Source organism: Orycteropus afer, unplaced genomic scaffold (assembly GCF_000298275.1).
Source record: "Orycteropus afer afer isolate SDZICR_OR568_19922 unplaced genomic scaffold, OryAfe1.0 scaffold00489, whole genome shotgun sequence".
Taxonomy (NCBI): domain Eukaryota; kingdom Metazoa; phylum Chordata; class Mammalia; order Tubulidentata; family Orycteropodidae; genus Orycteropus; species Orycteropus afer.
The window spans coordinates 1,613,874-1,627,467 of record NW_006922076.1 but is presented as its reverse complement, the minus strand read 5'-3'; the positions used below and the strand labels follow the sequence as shown (position 1 = coordinate 1,627,467).

The 13,594-nt window shown below is 62.2% G+C and overlaps 1 protein-coding gene across 1 annotated transcript in view; it reads right to left on the bottom strand.

The window, feature by feature from the left end:
* Window positions 1–1,088: 1,088 nt before the first annotated feature.
* The window catches only part of FBRSL1 (fibrosin like 1), a 105,853-nt gene continuing 93,347 nt past the window's right edge, over window positions 1,089–13,594 (bottom strand). Inside the window, exons 10-22 of the mRNA XM_042782849.1 lie at window positions 10,790–10,835; window positions 9,586–9,946; window positions 9,274–9,506; window positions 8,359–8,427; window positions 7,975–8,189; window positions 7,303–7,353; window positions 6,624–6,692; window positions 6,351–6,380; window positions 5,602–5,673; window positions 5,321–5,450; window positions 1,766–1,843; window positions 1,491–1,565; window positions 1,089–1,315 (exon numbers count right to left, since the gene is read on the bottom strand). Of these exons, the coding sequence (XP_042638783.1) occupies window positions 1,089–1,315; window positions 1,491–1,565; window positions 1,766–1,843; window positions 5,321–5,450; window positions 5,602–5,673; window positions 6,351–6,380; window positions 6,624–6,692; window positions 7,303–7,353; window positions 7,975–8,189; window positions 8,359–8,427; window positions 9,274–9,506; window positions 9,586–9,946; window positions 10,790–10,835 (1,656 nt within the window). The remainder of the gene's footprint in view (window positions 1,316–1,490; window positions 1,566–1,765; window positions 1,844–5,320; window positions 5,451–5,601; window positions 5,674–6,350; window positions 6,381–6,623; window positions 6,693–7,302; window positions 7,354–7,974; window positions 8,190–8,358; window positions 8,428–9,273; window positions 9,507–9,585; window positions 9,947–10,789; window positions 10,836–13,594) is intronic.

The window sequence follows — 13,594 nt, the reverse complement described above, 5'->3', positions numbered from 1 at the left end:
GGCGAGCCCCGGGTCCCAAGGCGCGTCTTGTCCAGGACGTCCCTGGGGGCGGACGAGATGTTGGCTGTCGGCAGGGGCAGCAGCAGGGCTGCAGCCTGGCCCCTATCAGCTGGGGCGCTCCCCGGACCCTAGGCAGGTCCCGAGTGGGATTGGGGGGTGTGTCCTACCGGCTCCCACAGATCCAGACCGCTGGAACCTGCACCCCACGCCTGGTCGGGACCCGCTTCTACCCCGGGGCGGGGATCTCCGGACCCGGAGCCCCAGTCCAGGGACACAGGGCTCCGCGGCTCGTCCCCGCCACTCTCAGGGGCACAGGCCTCCAGACAGCAGACCCACCCCTCACACCTGGGCCGGGCTCTGCCAGCTGAGGCCACAAAGACTGTGTCCAGGAAGGATGCACAGTCACCCAAGCACTTTGGGTTTGGGGTGCTGCCTGGCCGCTGCTCACCACTGTACCCCCAGAGCACAGCCCTGTCGCCACACTGACGCAGCCTCTACAGCCCTTCCCCCAACACCCCCGCCCCTCAGGAAACTTCCTGCGGAGGAGGGTGGCCTGCTAGCAGAGGGGGTAAGCTTGGTTCACCTGTGGGGCTGCCCCCCTAGAGAGGGGGCCATGGGATTGGGGTTCTAGGACCACCTGCCTGGGCAGGCCTGTGGCCGTGGGTGGGAGGCCCGCTCACAGGCTGTGTGTTGTTCCCACATATCTCAGGGAAGCCCTGAAACACAACATGAGGGAATCCCTCTCCTCAGTCCAGTGTGGTCACCCCGGGAAGCAGGGCCCCTCCGCTCTCAGACACCCGCCCACAGCCAGGCCCTGGGCCCAGGATCCTGCTGATGCTCCTCCCTTACCTGGCCCCTGGGTGGCCCCCACCATGCAGCCAGGGGCACCTGGAGCCCAAGGCAGTGGGATGGCAACTCCTGCCCTTCCTTGGTGGTGGAAGGCCCTCCCAGGCACACAGCCCTGCCCACTGGAGGCTGGCCTCCACCTGAGCCAGGTGCCCCTCCCTGCTTAGGCTCCTGCCCCCCCCCCATGGAGCACACCCCATCTTCCCATGGCCACTCTGCCCCTCCCTCCTCTGGCCTCCTGCTCACCGCTCACGCTGCTCCTCCCTGCCCTTGTCCGGCTCCCGGTCGTGGTTGGTCAGGGTGGAGACCCGATCTGCATCCAGAGGCTTGGGCCATGGGGGCAGCGTGGGGAAGGAGGGCGGGGCCCGGTGCAGCCGGCTCCAGGCCTCGTGGGGGCTGGGCAGGCTGTGCAGCGCCGAGGGGCCATGCAGCATGGAGCCCTCTTTGTGGGCAAAGACGCTGCCGGCTGCTGCAGGGAGGGCCGGGACATGAGGCTGAGCCTCTACAAACTGGGGGGCTTCGCCCAGGAGACCCGGTGGTGTGGGGTCCAGCCCATTCACCCTCATAAGCCTCCCACAGCCCCACTGGCCCTGTGAGGGGAGGGCACGTGTGTGGAGAGGACGTGCAGGGGGAGGAGGGCTTACTCATTGTGTGGCTGCCCAGGCCCCCGAAGGCGTTGTTCCCCAGGCCCCCGAAGGTGGTTGGTCTGCTGAATGGGTCTGCAGAGGTGGGAGAGGGGTCTGGGGCTCAGAGTCTCCATGGCCCAGAAGCACTCCCTCCCATGGCCCCTTACACACCAGCCCCCACTCCTGAGGCCTTGAGGGATGTCTTGGGACCTGGGGTCACCCTCCATCCCCAGCCTAGGTTTACTGAGGAAGCTGGTCAGGGCATCAGGGGTCTTGGGGCAGGCAGTACCTACCTGCCAGATGACCAGCGGGCAGGAAGCTGCTGTGATGGGTGGAGGGTCCGAATGGGCTGGTGGTGGGGTGGGCGGCACCTGACAGAAGAGGCAGCCAGCTGACCAGGACCTCGTACCCCTGCAGCTGCAGTCTTAGACCCTGGAGTCCTGCTGGCAGCTGAGGGGTCTGCAGTCTCGTTTATGGAGGTGGGGGGGGGGTACCAGCTTCCCTCCAGGAACCTCTGCCACCCAATCTCCCATCCTAACCCCAACTCTGCGGTGAAGCACATGACCAGGCTTGCCACAAGAGGTGGACTTGGACCGCTAAGGAGGACAGAGGGCCAAGACACGGCATAGAAAAGGACCCGGAGACTGTGCTGTGATGGAACCGGTCCCAAAGCCAGCTAATAAGTGGCGCTGTTTGCCTAACACAGAGGCCTGGACTTTCTGTCCTGATGGACCAGGTGAGTTCAGAGATTGAAGGCAACACCACTCCCTATGCACTCCACAGGGCCCAGGCTGCAGGACACATGATGTCCCCGGCAGCCCTGGCTCCCCGATTCTGAGGCACCCCTGGGGCCAAGCGCCAGAGATCAGCTGGGTGGAGGGGGGCACTGACCCTTACAAGGAGCAGTGGAGAAAGATATAGTTGTGGCTGTCAAGTCTGAGGGCACGTGCCCTGCTCTGGTCCAGAAGCAAAGACAGGAGGGTCCCCGTCTCTTCTGTCAGTTCGACTTCCTCCCGGGCTTAATCCTGGAGGACCATCGCCAACGGCACCGTCCACATCCCCTCCCAGCCTCCCACTGTGGATAGCTGGGCACACCCAGCCATCTGGTCTCCCCCCAGCTCCCAGACGGAACAACTCCAGCCTCTGTAGATTTAAACACACTGCCAAACGTGCCACAACAAAAATCAGAAAATGGTTTGACCCTAGTGCTAATGAAAATACAGGGGGGATCTGAATGTGTGGTGGGATGCAGCCAGCAAGCTCAGAGGCACTTAAACTCTACGGTTGATTGGAGGGCAGTGGGAAGATACTGAAGACTTAACATTGTAAACTTGAGAAGACAGAACAAGGCCAGCAAAGTGAACACAAAGCAGACGAAAGGAAGCAGAGCTAACAGTTTCTCTTCAGATGCTAAGAAGAGATGGACCTCTGGCAAGACCGATGAAGGGCAAAGGCGCTGAAGGCACAGCTAAGCAATTCTAAGAGGCACTGGGACCCACAACATTTACACTGTAAGAGGAAATGGGGAACACGCTGATATAAACAGATATAGAAAGGTACATTAACTCAATTCCTAAAAGAATTCAAGCTATAAAACAGACTAAAGAGATAGAAAGCTTAAACAGTCCTGTAGCAAACATACAACCCACCAGTATAAACTACTAGGGCAGGAAGCTTAAAAGGCGAGTCCTACAAAGTCTTCAAACTAAGGATGACTTCAATCTCAGAGAACAGAGAAAAGGTAAGCTCCTAAGTCATTAAGAGGCGGACACACCCGACCACAGAACCAGCCAGGATGCAGCAGGAAGGGAAATGCAGGCCACACACTCGGGAAGTCAACTGTGAACAGAACATCGGCTGAGTTACTCCAAGATCGTCCAGGTTGGGCTTCTCCTAGGAACGTGAGAGATTCAAGGTGAAAACCAGTATGATGCAATTAACAGGTGGAGAGAAAGAGTGCCCCAGAGTCCACACCAGACATGACAGGCAGTACTATCCACTCCTCCAGAGAAAGGCCCCCCTTTGAGACCAGGAGCAGCCATGAGCCCTGGGGTCACAGTTTCTCCTCCAACTTGTACTGGTGACCAGTAAGAGAAGGAAACTGAAGCCTCTGGGTTAGGATAAAGAAAAACAACTATTGTCATTGAGGTGTGACTATCTAAATAAGAAATACAAAGCAATCCACAAATAACTTGTTTGCATTAACAAGGACTTAACAAGATTGCTAGGTCTAAAATCAACATGCAACATACCAACTGTCAACCAAAGTCAATATGCATTTCTACCCTCTAGCAACGGCACATTAGAAAGTGTAATTTTCAAGATGCTAATCACAACATAAAACATACAAAATATCTAGGAATAATTCTATTAAGATGCAAATAAATGGGCAGATTTACCATATTCATGAATAGCAAGATATGACCATACAGATATGAATTCTCTTCAATTCCAATAAAACCCCCATGAAGTGACTAATTATGAGAGAAGACTTAAGCTTTTTATGGAAGGGCAAGGTGAGAATCTACCCACCACACACCAAGACTAGCTGTGAGGCCCCCACATGTGGGCACAGGATCATGGAGTGGCATCTGTGGAAGGGCATTAGGCTGGGGGTGAGGTGGGAGTGGAGCAGAGAGACCGTGGATTCCGTGCTCCAGCTGGAGTGACGCCCTGGTGCCTGTGGGGCCAGGTGACAGGGGTCCTGTGGTGAAGGGACAAGGTCCCACCCCCACTACAACCAAACCCATGTCACGTGATATGGGTGCCATGAATGAAGCAGCCCTCTGTGGGGAGAGTCTGTGGAGGCCCAGATGGCCATCACACAAGGGCCACTACCAGGTGGCCCCTGCCGGTGACAGGGACCTACATTCCTGGTGGGCCCATCATCCCCTATGAGGTAGCTCCCTCCCTCTGCCTGGACTGTGGGGACCATCTGTTTTCTCAGGAAGGACGGTGCCAGGTGGTGGAGCCCAGGTCCAGCTCTAATCACCCTGGGTGCCGAGTATCTGACGAGCATGTGCCGCCATGCCACAGGGCACACCATCAGTGAGGGAACGAGTGCCCTGTGTGAGACACCACACCGTAGGGAGAGGACCCTGCTCCCCACTCCTGGTGCTCTGTGCACTTGCGCCGTGATGAACTGCAGCCATGTGACAACCACACGCTGAGCCCTGCAGTCCTCCTAGCAGAACTGAGGGTGGTCTTGGGGGTCGGGCCCAGGAGTGAGCTCAGAGGGGCAGACAAGCGTAGCTGTGGTGGACTCGGAGGGCTGCCCTTCAGAGAAAAGTCAAACACCCCTCCAGAGAGGGAGGCTAGGCTGGGAGAGTGAAGAGGAGGCCCATGTGAGGGTGGACAGGGCATCTGAACAGGAAGCCTAGAGGGGGCGAGGCTGGCATGTGACGGGTGGGGGGTCAGGGCAAGGACTTCAGGTGTGATGGGTGTGACTGCTGTGTGAAGGCAGGCAGTTTTGGGCAAGGACCTTGGGTGTGACGGGCATGTGAGGGCTGGGTGACTGGGATCCCGGATGTGATAGGTGAGGGACAGGCGGTCAGGGCGAGGCCCTGGGCATGATGGGTGAGGTGCAAAGGTCAGGGCAAGGAGCCCCGGCTGGGGAGCAGGGCTACTGACGCCACGTGAGGGTAGCGGACACCCGCATGGACTCCACCCCCCACCCCTACCCTCTGAGGCTCAGATGGCTCCAGGGAAAGGCCGAAAGAGACCCCCGGTCACCGTACAGAAAGCAAAAGAGGCCCTGCTGAGCCAGAACATCCCCCGCCCTAGCACAGACAAAGGTCAAAGGGCAGGAAGCGTGCCCTAGCAGCCAGCATGCCCTCCAAAGGCCTCACCAGTGCTGGAGAAGAGGGGCCGCGCCAGGTCTTGCGGGTAGTGGAGACCGGCAAACACTCCTGGGGCTGGGGGCCGACTGGACAGGTCCAGCTTGGTGCCCATCTCTGGCTTGTGGGGGTCCAGCGGCATCTGCTGAGGGACAGCGCAGTCCACGTGCTGGCCTCGTCTTGCTGGCTCGGCCCTGCCCCTAGCACTCCCCTCCCACACGGTCCTCGGATTCTGGAGCCACCAGGCCTCACGCCTGCCCAGCCTGGGATGGTGACGTGACAATGCAGCCCACCTTTATCTTCTGCTGCTGGTGGTAGATCTGCCAGGCAATCTGCACGTGGGCCGCACACCACTTCCCTGGTTTCTGCCGGGACAGATGGGGACGCGTTCTGCAGGGCACACAGCCCCACCTCCAGCTGACCCTGCCCACTGTCCCCAGCCCTGCCAATTTCTGTCCTCCCAGGGAAGGCACAAGGACACATGTGCTCATACGTGCACACATACAGCCATGCACTCACATGTTCACACATGTACTCTCACACATGAACGTGGGTATGGACAGATGCACACACAGGTATACACAGACGAGCACACACAGACATGCTCACACACATGTAGCCACACACACTCACATGTATTCTCACACATGCATGTGGATATGAACAGATGCACACAGTGTACAGAGACAAGCACACAGACATGCTCACACACATGTAGCCATGTACTCACGCTCCCATGTGTACTCTCACATGTGTGTGGATACAGAGATAGATGCATAGGTGTACACAGACGAGCACACACAGGTATGCTCACACACAGCCACATGCTCACATGTGTACAGACGAGCACACACAGGCATGCTCACACACACAAAGCCATGTACTCACAGTTACACATGTAGTCTCACACATGCACACACAAGTCTACAGACGAACACACATAGATATGCTCACACACACGTAGTCACATACTCACACGTTCACACGCGTACGTACCCTCACACATACTCATGGACATGCAGAGACACACCCACATGCTTACCCTGACCACCGCCCGGTAATGATCCGACACCTGTGGACACAGGGAGAACAAGGTGACCGTCCCTGCAGTTGGCAAAGCCCCACGAAGGAGGGGAAGGGGCAGAGACTGTGCCCCGACGCCCTTCTCCTGTGGCTCTCCCAGGGGTGTGTGTGTGGTGTGGCTCTCCCAGGTGTGTGTGTGGTTCTTTGTGGGCTGGGAGGGAGTGCAGCCCCCACTGTGGCCAATAATGCCAGTGTGTCCACCTGGGACAGGGTAGGCAGGACTGACACCTACCGTGGGGGCCTTCTGGAGGAGGGTGTGGACAGCACTGGCCCGGCCTGTCACTTCAATGGGACTGGATGTCTAGCAAGAAAGGGGGGTGTGAGGCCCCTTCAGGGGCCAGGCAAGGGCAGAGACCACCTTCCCAGGACCCCCACGCCCTCCACACACTGTCAGAGGATGTGTCCCCACCCCCCAGGTCCCTGCAGCAAGTGGGCACCCAGACTCCCCTCCATAGCCCTGGGCCTGACAGGCACAGCCCCCTCCATGGGCCTCGCCAGCTGTGCCCACCCGTTGGAGTGGCTGGTACCTTGGGCTGGAAGGCGCCCTGCAGGGACCCAAAGGGCCCCGGATGTGGAAGCAGGGTGGGCATTCCTGCGACGGCTGGAGGGTAGGATGGGAAGAACTGCAAAGAGTGCACAGCGAGTGAGGAGCAGGAACGACCCCACAGACCCGGGCCCGTGGCCACATGGTGCCCTCCCTGTCCCTTTCTGCCCCCATTCTGAGAGGAACGCAGGGCTGACCGACCCAGCAACAGCCCCTCGAGGATGACTCAGGCCAAGTGGTGAGGTGGGGAGAGCCCAGAGCCCGGCGACCCCTCATCATTCCCTGACCCCAGCACCTCTGGAGCCCCCCACCTAGCCCAACGCCAGAACACAGGGCCGCCAGAGAGTGTTGGGCCACCCACACTCACGCTGGAATGTCGGAAGTAGGGGCTGTCCAGCTTGGGGGCATATTTGTCAAACTGTGAGGGAAGAAAGATGGGGTCAATCCTCCCACCCCACACAGCGATGCCCTCTGCTCAGCCCAGACTCCTCACCCCTGCACCCCATGCCGGCTGGGCTGTGGGCAGGCACCACTGTGTGTGGCCAGCAGTCAGCCATCCCCTGGCCCAGCCCCCAGCTCCAACCCTCTGGCCCAGGATGCTGTCCCTCCCAGTGGTGTCCCTGCAGGGGCAGGACCCACACCCATGGGTGGCAGAGCAGCCAGCCGGTCGAGGAGTCTGGCCAGACTATGGTGGGCGTGGAGCCCAGGCTAGTCACCATGTGCAGGGAGACACATGCCAATACGTGGCCAGCTCCTGGCAACACTGGGTGGGCACTTGGCTCGCAGGACGTGGTCTCAGAGGCCAGGGAGACTGGGGTCAGGGTCCGGTGTCTCTGGGAGCCTCCTGGCCCATCTGGGCTCATGTAGCCCTGGATCCTGTCCCATGTGACCCCGAAGGAGATGGGGAGCGAGGCAGCCCCCACCGTGCCACTCAGCATGCCCAGCAGAGGCACTGAGGCTGGGAGACCGAGCGGGCCGCCGGCCGGCCTGTGATGCGTGCGTGCGTGGAAGTGCGCAGTGCCCCGCCCCCACTACGCACCGGCGGGGGTGCGGCGGGCGGCAGGAGCGGCGCTGGGGGCAGCCCCGGCGGGAAGGGGGCGAATGAGTGTTGGTGCTGGTGCGTGTGCTGGTGCGTGTGCTGGTGCTGGTGGTACTCCGCCCGCAGCGGCGCCCCCGGGCCCAGGGCAGCCCCGGGGCGCGCCGAGCTCTGGACCAGGAAGCGCGTGTTCAGCTCTTGCCTGAGCAGTTCCTGATCTACGAGAGAAGAAGAGAAAGAGACAGAGAGGCGTGTCGGCCGCGGGCTCCCGGGGGGCGAGGCGGGTAGTCACCTGGCACTCCCGGTCTCGGCAGGCCCCGCCGCGGCGGCCGCTGGCCAGGTGCGCACTCAGGGGTGGAGGGAAGAGGGGGGCCTGTGACCAAGTACCAATCAGAATCCCCGAGGGAGGCTGGCAGTACATGATTGGTGGGCTGAGGGAGATCAACAGGCTGGCATCTGGAGACAGAGAGAAGACCGTCACCCACTGCCCGCCACTGTGCGGCCGCCGTGGGCCCTCATGGGGGCCACTCGACGGCACCAGCTCTACCACAGGCATGGAGAGGCCAGGCAGGGGTATGTGCTCAGACCACGTGGTGTGGCCCTGCGTGCTGAACCCAGCAGGCCTTGGTGGCACTGACACTGGGGGAGGGGACCCTTGCTGCCCACCAGCAGGCTGGGCCCACCTGCTGGACACCACAGGACAGAGCAGACCGAGGCCAGGGAGGCCCTGGGCACAGGGCATACACGTGTCTATGTACACATGTGCCAATGTGTGCACGCAACCACCAGTATGTACGTGTGAGTGTACACATGCATGTGTTTCTGTGCATATGGTTATGCATGTGTGTGCACGCACATGTGATTACATGGGTATATACGCACACATGCACCTGTGTGCCCAGATGTTTCTGCACTTATAGCTATGCACCTGTGTGTGCACGTCTGCACACATCCGTGAGTGTGTGTATAGCTACGCACCTGTCTGTATGCGTGTGCATGTGTACATGCACATTTGTGAGTGCATGTATGCTTTCCTGCATTAGCAGGTGTGTACATGCTTACATGTACATGTGAGCATGCATACATCCATGAGCACGTGTGCATGCACACCTGTGGGGAGGACCTGCACACGGGCCAAAAGCCTCCTGGGAAGAGGTGGCCTGGTGTGGGTGCAGAGCATGAGCAGCAGGGACACTTACAGAACCCGGTCCCCACCCGGTCCCACCCTGCCCGCCCTCCTCCTGGGGGATGCTCAGTGGGGCCCCAGCAGCAGGGTCAGGGGCAGACGGCGCAGGGACCTACCGGCCGGGTGCCCTGGGAGGACCAGACTGTTGGTGGGGAGCGCCGGGGGAGGGGGCAGTGTCGGGGGGGCTGCGAACATTGCCGCCGCGGGGTGCTGGTGCTGGGCCCGCAGCGTGAAGTGCGAGGTAGACAGGTTGGAGCTGGGCAGGGCCAGCGTGGGGCCCGGCCCGTGAGGCGACAGGGCCACGTTCTTCAGGAGGCTGAGGCCAGGGCCACCAGTGGCACTGCTCCTGCTGGGGGTGGGGCGGGTCACTGCAGGGCCAGCACCCCTCTCCTCGGCCAGTCCCCCGCCCACCGCGAGGCTGGCCCTACCTGAGGCTGGGCAGGCTGCTGTGTGTGGCCTGGCTGGGGCCCGGGTAGGTGCCCAGGGAGAGAGGCACGTGTGTGGGGAGTGGGGCCCGGGGCTGGGGAGGCGTGGGTGGCGGCAGAGGCTGTGGGGTGAGGCGGGGCAGGGCAGGGGCTTCCTTCTTCACCAGAGGGCTGGCCCGCGTGCCTGGTGGGGGCCCCGATGGGGGCACAGTGGCGGCAGCGGTGGTGGCCGCAGGGGCTGCCGTGGGGCTGGGCACAGAAGGCAGAAAGGGTGTCTCGGTGCTCAGCTCACGGCTGCGCTCCAGCCCCGAGACCCTGGGAGCGGCCACAGCCTTGACCTCCAACTTCTCCCCCAGTGGGGGGCCTGCAGTGGCAGGGAGGGGAACAGAGATGGGTGATGTGAGTGGGGTAGCCCTCACCACCCAGAGCCCCCTGCCCGACAGTGGGCTCAGTTGCCCCAGGCACCACTTGCCCAGACGCCAGCAGCCAAGAATCCAAGTGTGCCAACCACTGAATGGTCCCATTCCGACAGGGCTCCCCGTTGGTAGGTGGTGCTGGGTTGGTCTGACTCATGGAGACCGTCCGGACAACAGAACGGAGCTGCCCCACCCTGTCCCCTTCTCCCAATCTTTGCCACGCTTGAGCTCATCGTTCCCGCCGCTACCAACCCATCTCGCTGAGGTCCTTCTCTTTTGCTGACTCTCCACTTCACCCCACCTCCAGCGGGGGCCTGCAGAGCTGCCTCAAGCAGGACTGGCACCCCACCCATCCCGACCACACAGTAAGCCTGGCCTTGCCTAGCTGACCAGCTGGGGCACCTGCAGGAAGGTGCCCTGGGCCGGAGTCCGAATGAACACTGACGACCACTCTGACGCAGCAGCAGTGTTTGGACCCCATCAGTGGTGGAGGGGAGGGAACCTGCATTTCCTACAACCCCCGGGGGCTCTGGGGGACCTGCTGTGCACCCTCCCACCCTCCCCTGCCCTGCGTGCCTGGCTGTTCCCCATCGGTGCACCCTTCACTGCCCAGAACCCACCTGGGGTCCTGGGGGTACAAGTTCACGTGCTCACACAGGCCCATATACACATGGCAGGCCCCTGGCTGGCAGTGCCCTGCCCCACACTGGCCACCCGGAGCATGTGTTCGTCACCAAGACGACAGGCCTGCCCTCCATAAGACCAGGGCCCAGGCCCAGTGAGGCACATACCTCTGTCGGCTGCTGGCGTAAAGAGCTTGTCTGAGCCCACCGACGCCTGGAAGAGAGAGAAGAATGAGATGCTGGCAGGGTGGTGAGGTGGGCTCTGCTGCCGTGGGCAGCCAGAAACACACAGGGGTGAGGGGAGCTACGCTAACAAGGACCTTCACGCCCACCAAGGGCGACGTGAGCAAGACAGTGGGACACGGCACCATGGAGAGGCCCCTCTCCCCACACTCGGGCTGAAACGGCATATACAAGCCTCTCTGTGTGTAAAAGGGACCAGGGACTGCCCAGGGTCCCCCAGCCACATCTGGGTTGTCAGGCGTGCACATCTGCACCACGGACCCTGAGCCAACAGAGGGAAGGAACAGCTGACAATGGGTGTGTGTGTGTGTGTGTGAAGTTGTACAGTGTACCTCTTCCTTCCTCCCAGCCGCAGACATACCCATGTCAGGGGAACCATGGGGGAGGGTCCTGCATTTTTTGGGGGTAGGGAAGCCCTTTGAAGCACATCACAAACCCCTGTCCAATAAAGAAAAGATGTGACACTGAGCCGTGTAAACCCTGCCTTCCCTGTCACAGCACCCACAGGAGCTGGGAGAGGGCTTGGCTCCAGCCAGGCGAGCCCGTGAGGCTCACACACCAGCCCGGAAAGAGGTGCCCCCTTGAGGAGCCATAGCAATCCCCCCAAAACACAGGCCAAATGCAAGGGAGGCCAGTGGGAGGAAAGGCAGTAACAAGGCCCCCCTCTGCAGACGGCAGAGTTCAGAGCACCTGAGGGGCCCTGGGGGTGAACCAGACAGACATTCATAGCTGGCCTATCCTCAAGGAAGGGCAGGCAGGGCCTGAGGACACAGCGAGTCATGACAGTGAGGGCGGAAATGCCCCCCCATCACCAATGGACGTGGCTCCCATCCTCAGCCAGCGCCAGAACTGCTGGACATATTGCTGCAGGTAGGTGCTCAAGGTGCACCCACCACCACACGTGTGTGCAGTGGGCCACTCCCATCCAGGTACCACGGGCTGCTTTGGGACTGCAGTGCATGTCATCTCCTCCGGGTGTGTATCTTGTGAGGGGTATCTGCTGCGCACCCCAAGTCTGCTGAAGGGCAGGGACAGGCTGGAGGTACAGGCAGAGTGGAGAGTAATGGGGGAGCTGGCAGAGAGGCCCAGCAGGGTGGGGGGCAGTGCTCCAACACCTCCCCCAGCGTCGGCACACAGCAGCCAGGAGCGCTTTATAAACCAACCAGAACCAGACACTCCCCACGGTCCTAACCCAGAGCCCCAACCTCTTCCTGCTCTGACCTGCCCCCAGCTTCCCACCCGTACCACGCCCCTCTGTGACCACACCCCACACCCACTCCTTCTCAAACAGGGCACCCCAGCACCAGTGGCACCTAGGTTTGCTTTGCTCCTCATTCTCTCTGACTTAACCTGCCCTCCTCCTGCCACACCTCCTCCATGAAGCCCCAGAGCTCCGCATCCTCCCAGCAGCAGTGTCCTGCTGGGTTCAGCAGGACGCATGGGAACCGCCTGCTGCTCACGCACTCAGGCAGGGACACGGAGAGTGGCATCGGAGGGGTGAGATTTGGCCTTGATCCGCCCCCTGGTGGAGGGAGTCGTTCAACGGTTACACGGCACCCCACTGCTCCAGGAAACCCAAACGTGTGTATTCTGGTTCACTTCCACACCCGACAGGCGCACTGGGCTCCCAGAGCCACCAGGCGGCGCCGTAGAACCCGGGAAAAGTCCATCCGAGCCTGCCGGGAAGGAGCTGGAGCGGAGAGCGGAGCCTCGGAGGAGTGCTTCCTTGACCCCACCCGGACCCGCAGGTCCCCAAGCTTACAGCTGACCCCTGGGAAGTGGAGGCTGGGATCCCAGGGTCGGGCTGGTGCTCACGGACCACCGCCCAGTGCGCGGGCCGGCCACGCCCCCGAAGGCTCGGCAGCCACCTGCAGGAGCCCAGGCGCCCAGCTCCGGGGTGCAGGCTCCAGCCCCTTCAGCGGCGCAGGCAAGAGGCGCGCTGCCAGGAGCGCTGAGCCCGAGCGCGGGGTTTCCTCTCAGGAGTGAGCGCCCTCGGGGCTGGCGGACAGCCCCGGGCGGCAGCGCCGAGCGGCTCCAGAGCCACGCTTGTAAGTTCCCGGGGTAGTCCCTGAAGCTACAGGGGCGTGATGGGGTGCGCGCAGCCACATCGGTCCCCACTCCAGGCATGGGGCCAGTGTTGGTGGGAGGTCCGGGTGGGCTCCGGCTCTGATGGAGGCGTGTCCTCAGGGACGGTGGCAGCGACGGCCGCGCTTTGTCTGGGAGGCCCCGACCCGGGGCAGGCCGGGCCAAGACCCAGACAAAGAACTCCGACTCGGGGCAGGTGAGCGCGCCCCCGGGGCCGGCGGGCGCACACCCGTGCCCGGCGCGAACAAAGGCGCGCCCACCGCCGCCGCCGCCCCTTGCAGGGCCCGGGAGCCACGTGCGCTGCGGGCGCGCTCGGGGGACGCCGCGGTCCCCGCTCACCCCAAACCTGGAAGACTCGGCGTGAGCGAGCCCGAGCTCTCCCGCTCCCCGCGGGACACGGGTCCCCAGGTCCCCATGCCCGGCCAAAGCCCGCACTCACCGCGCGGGCCCCGGGCGCCGTGGTCCGTCGCGCTCTGCGGGCGACAGTCACTCACGCTCTGGCCGGAGCCGGGCGACATGGGCGCGGGCGGCGAGGCGAGGCCCGGGCAGCCCCAGACCGCTCGGTCGGTCCCGGCGGCCGGACCCTCCGGCGCGCGCCCTGCTAGCCCGCTCCTCAGCTCGTGGCGCACGGGCCGCGCATCTGCA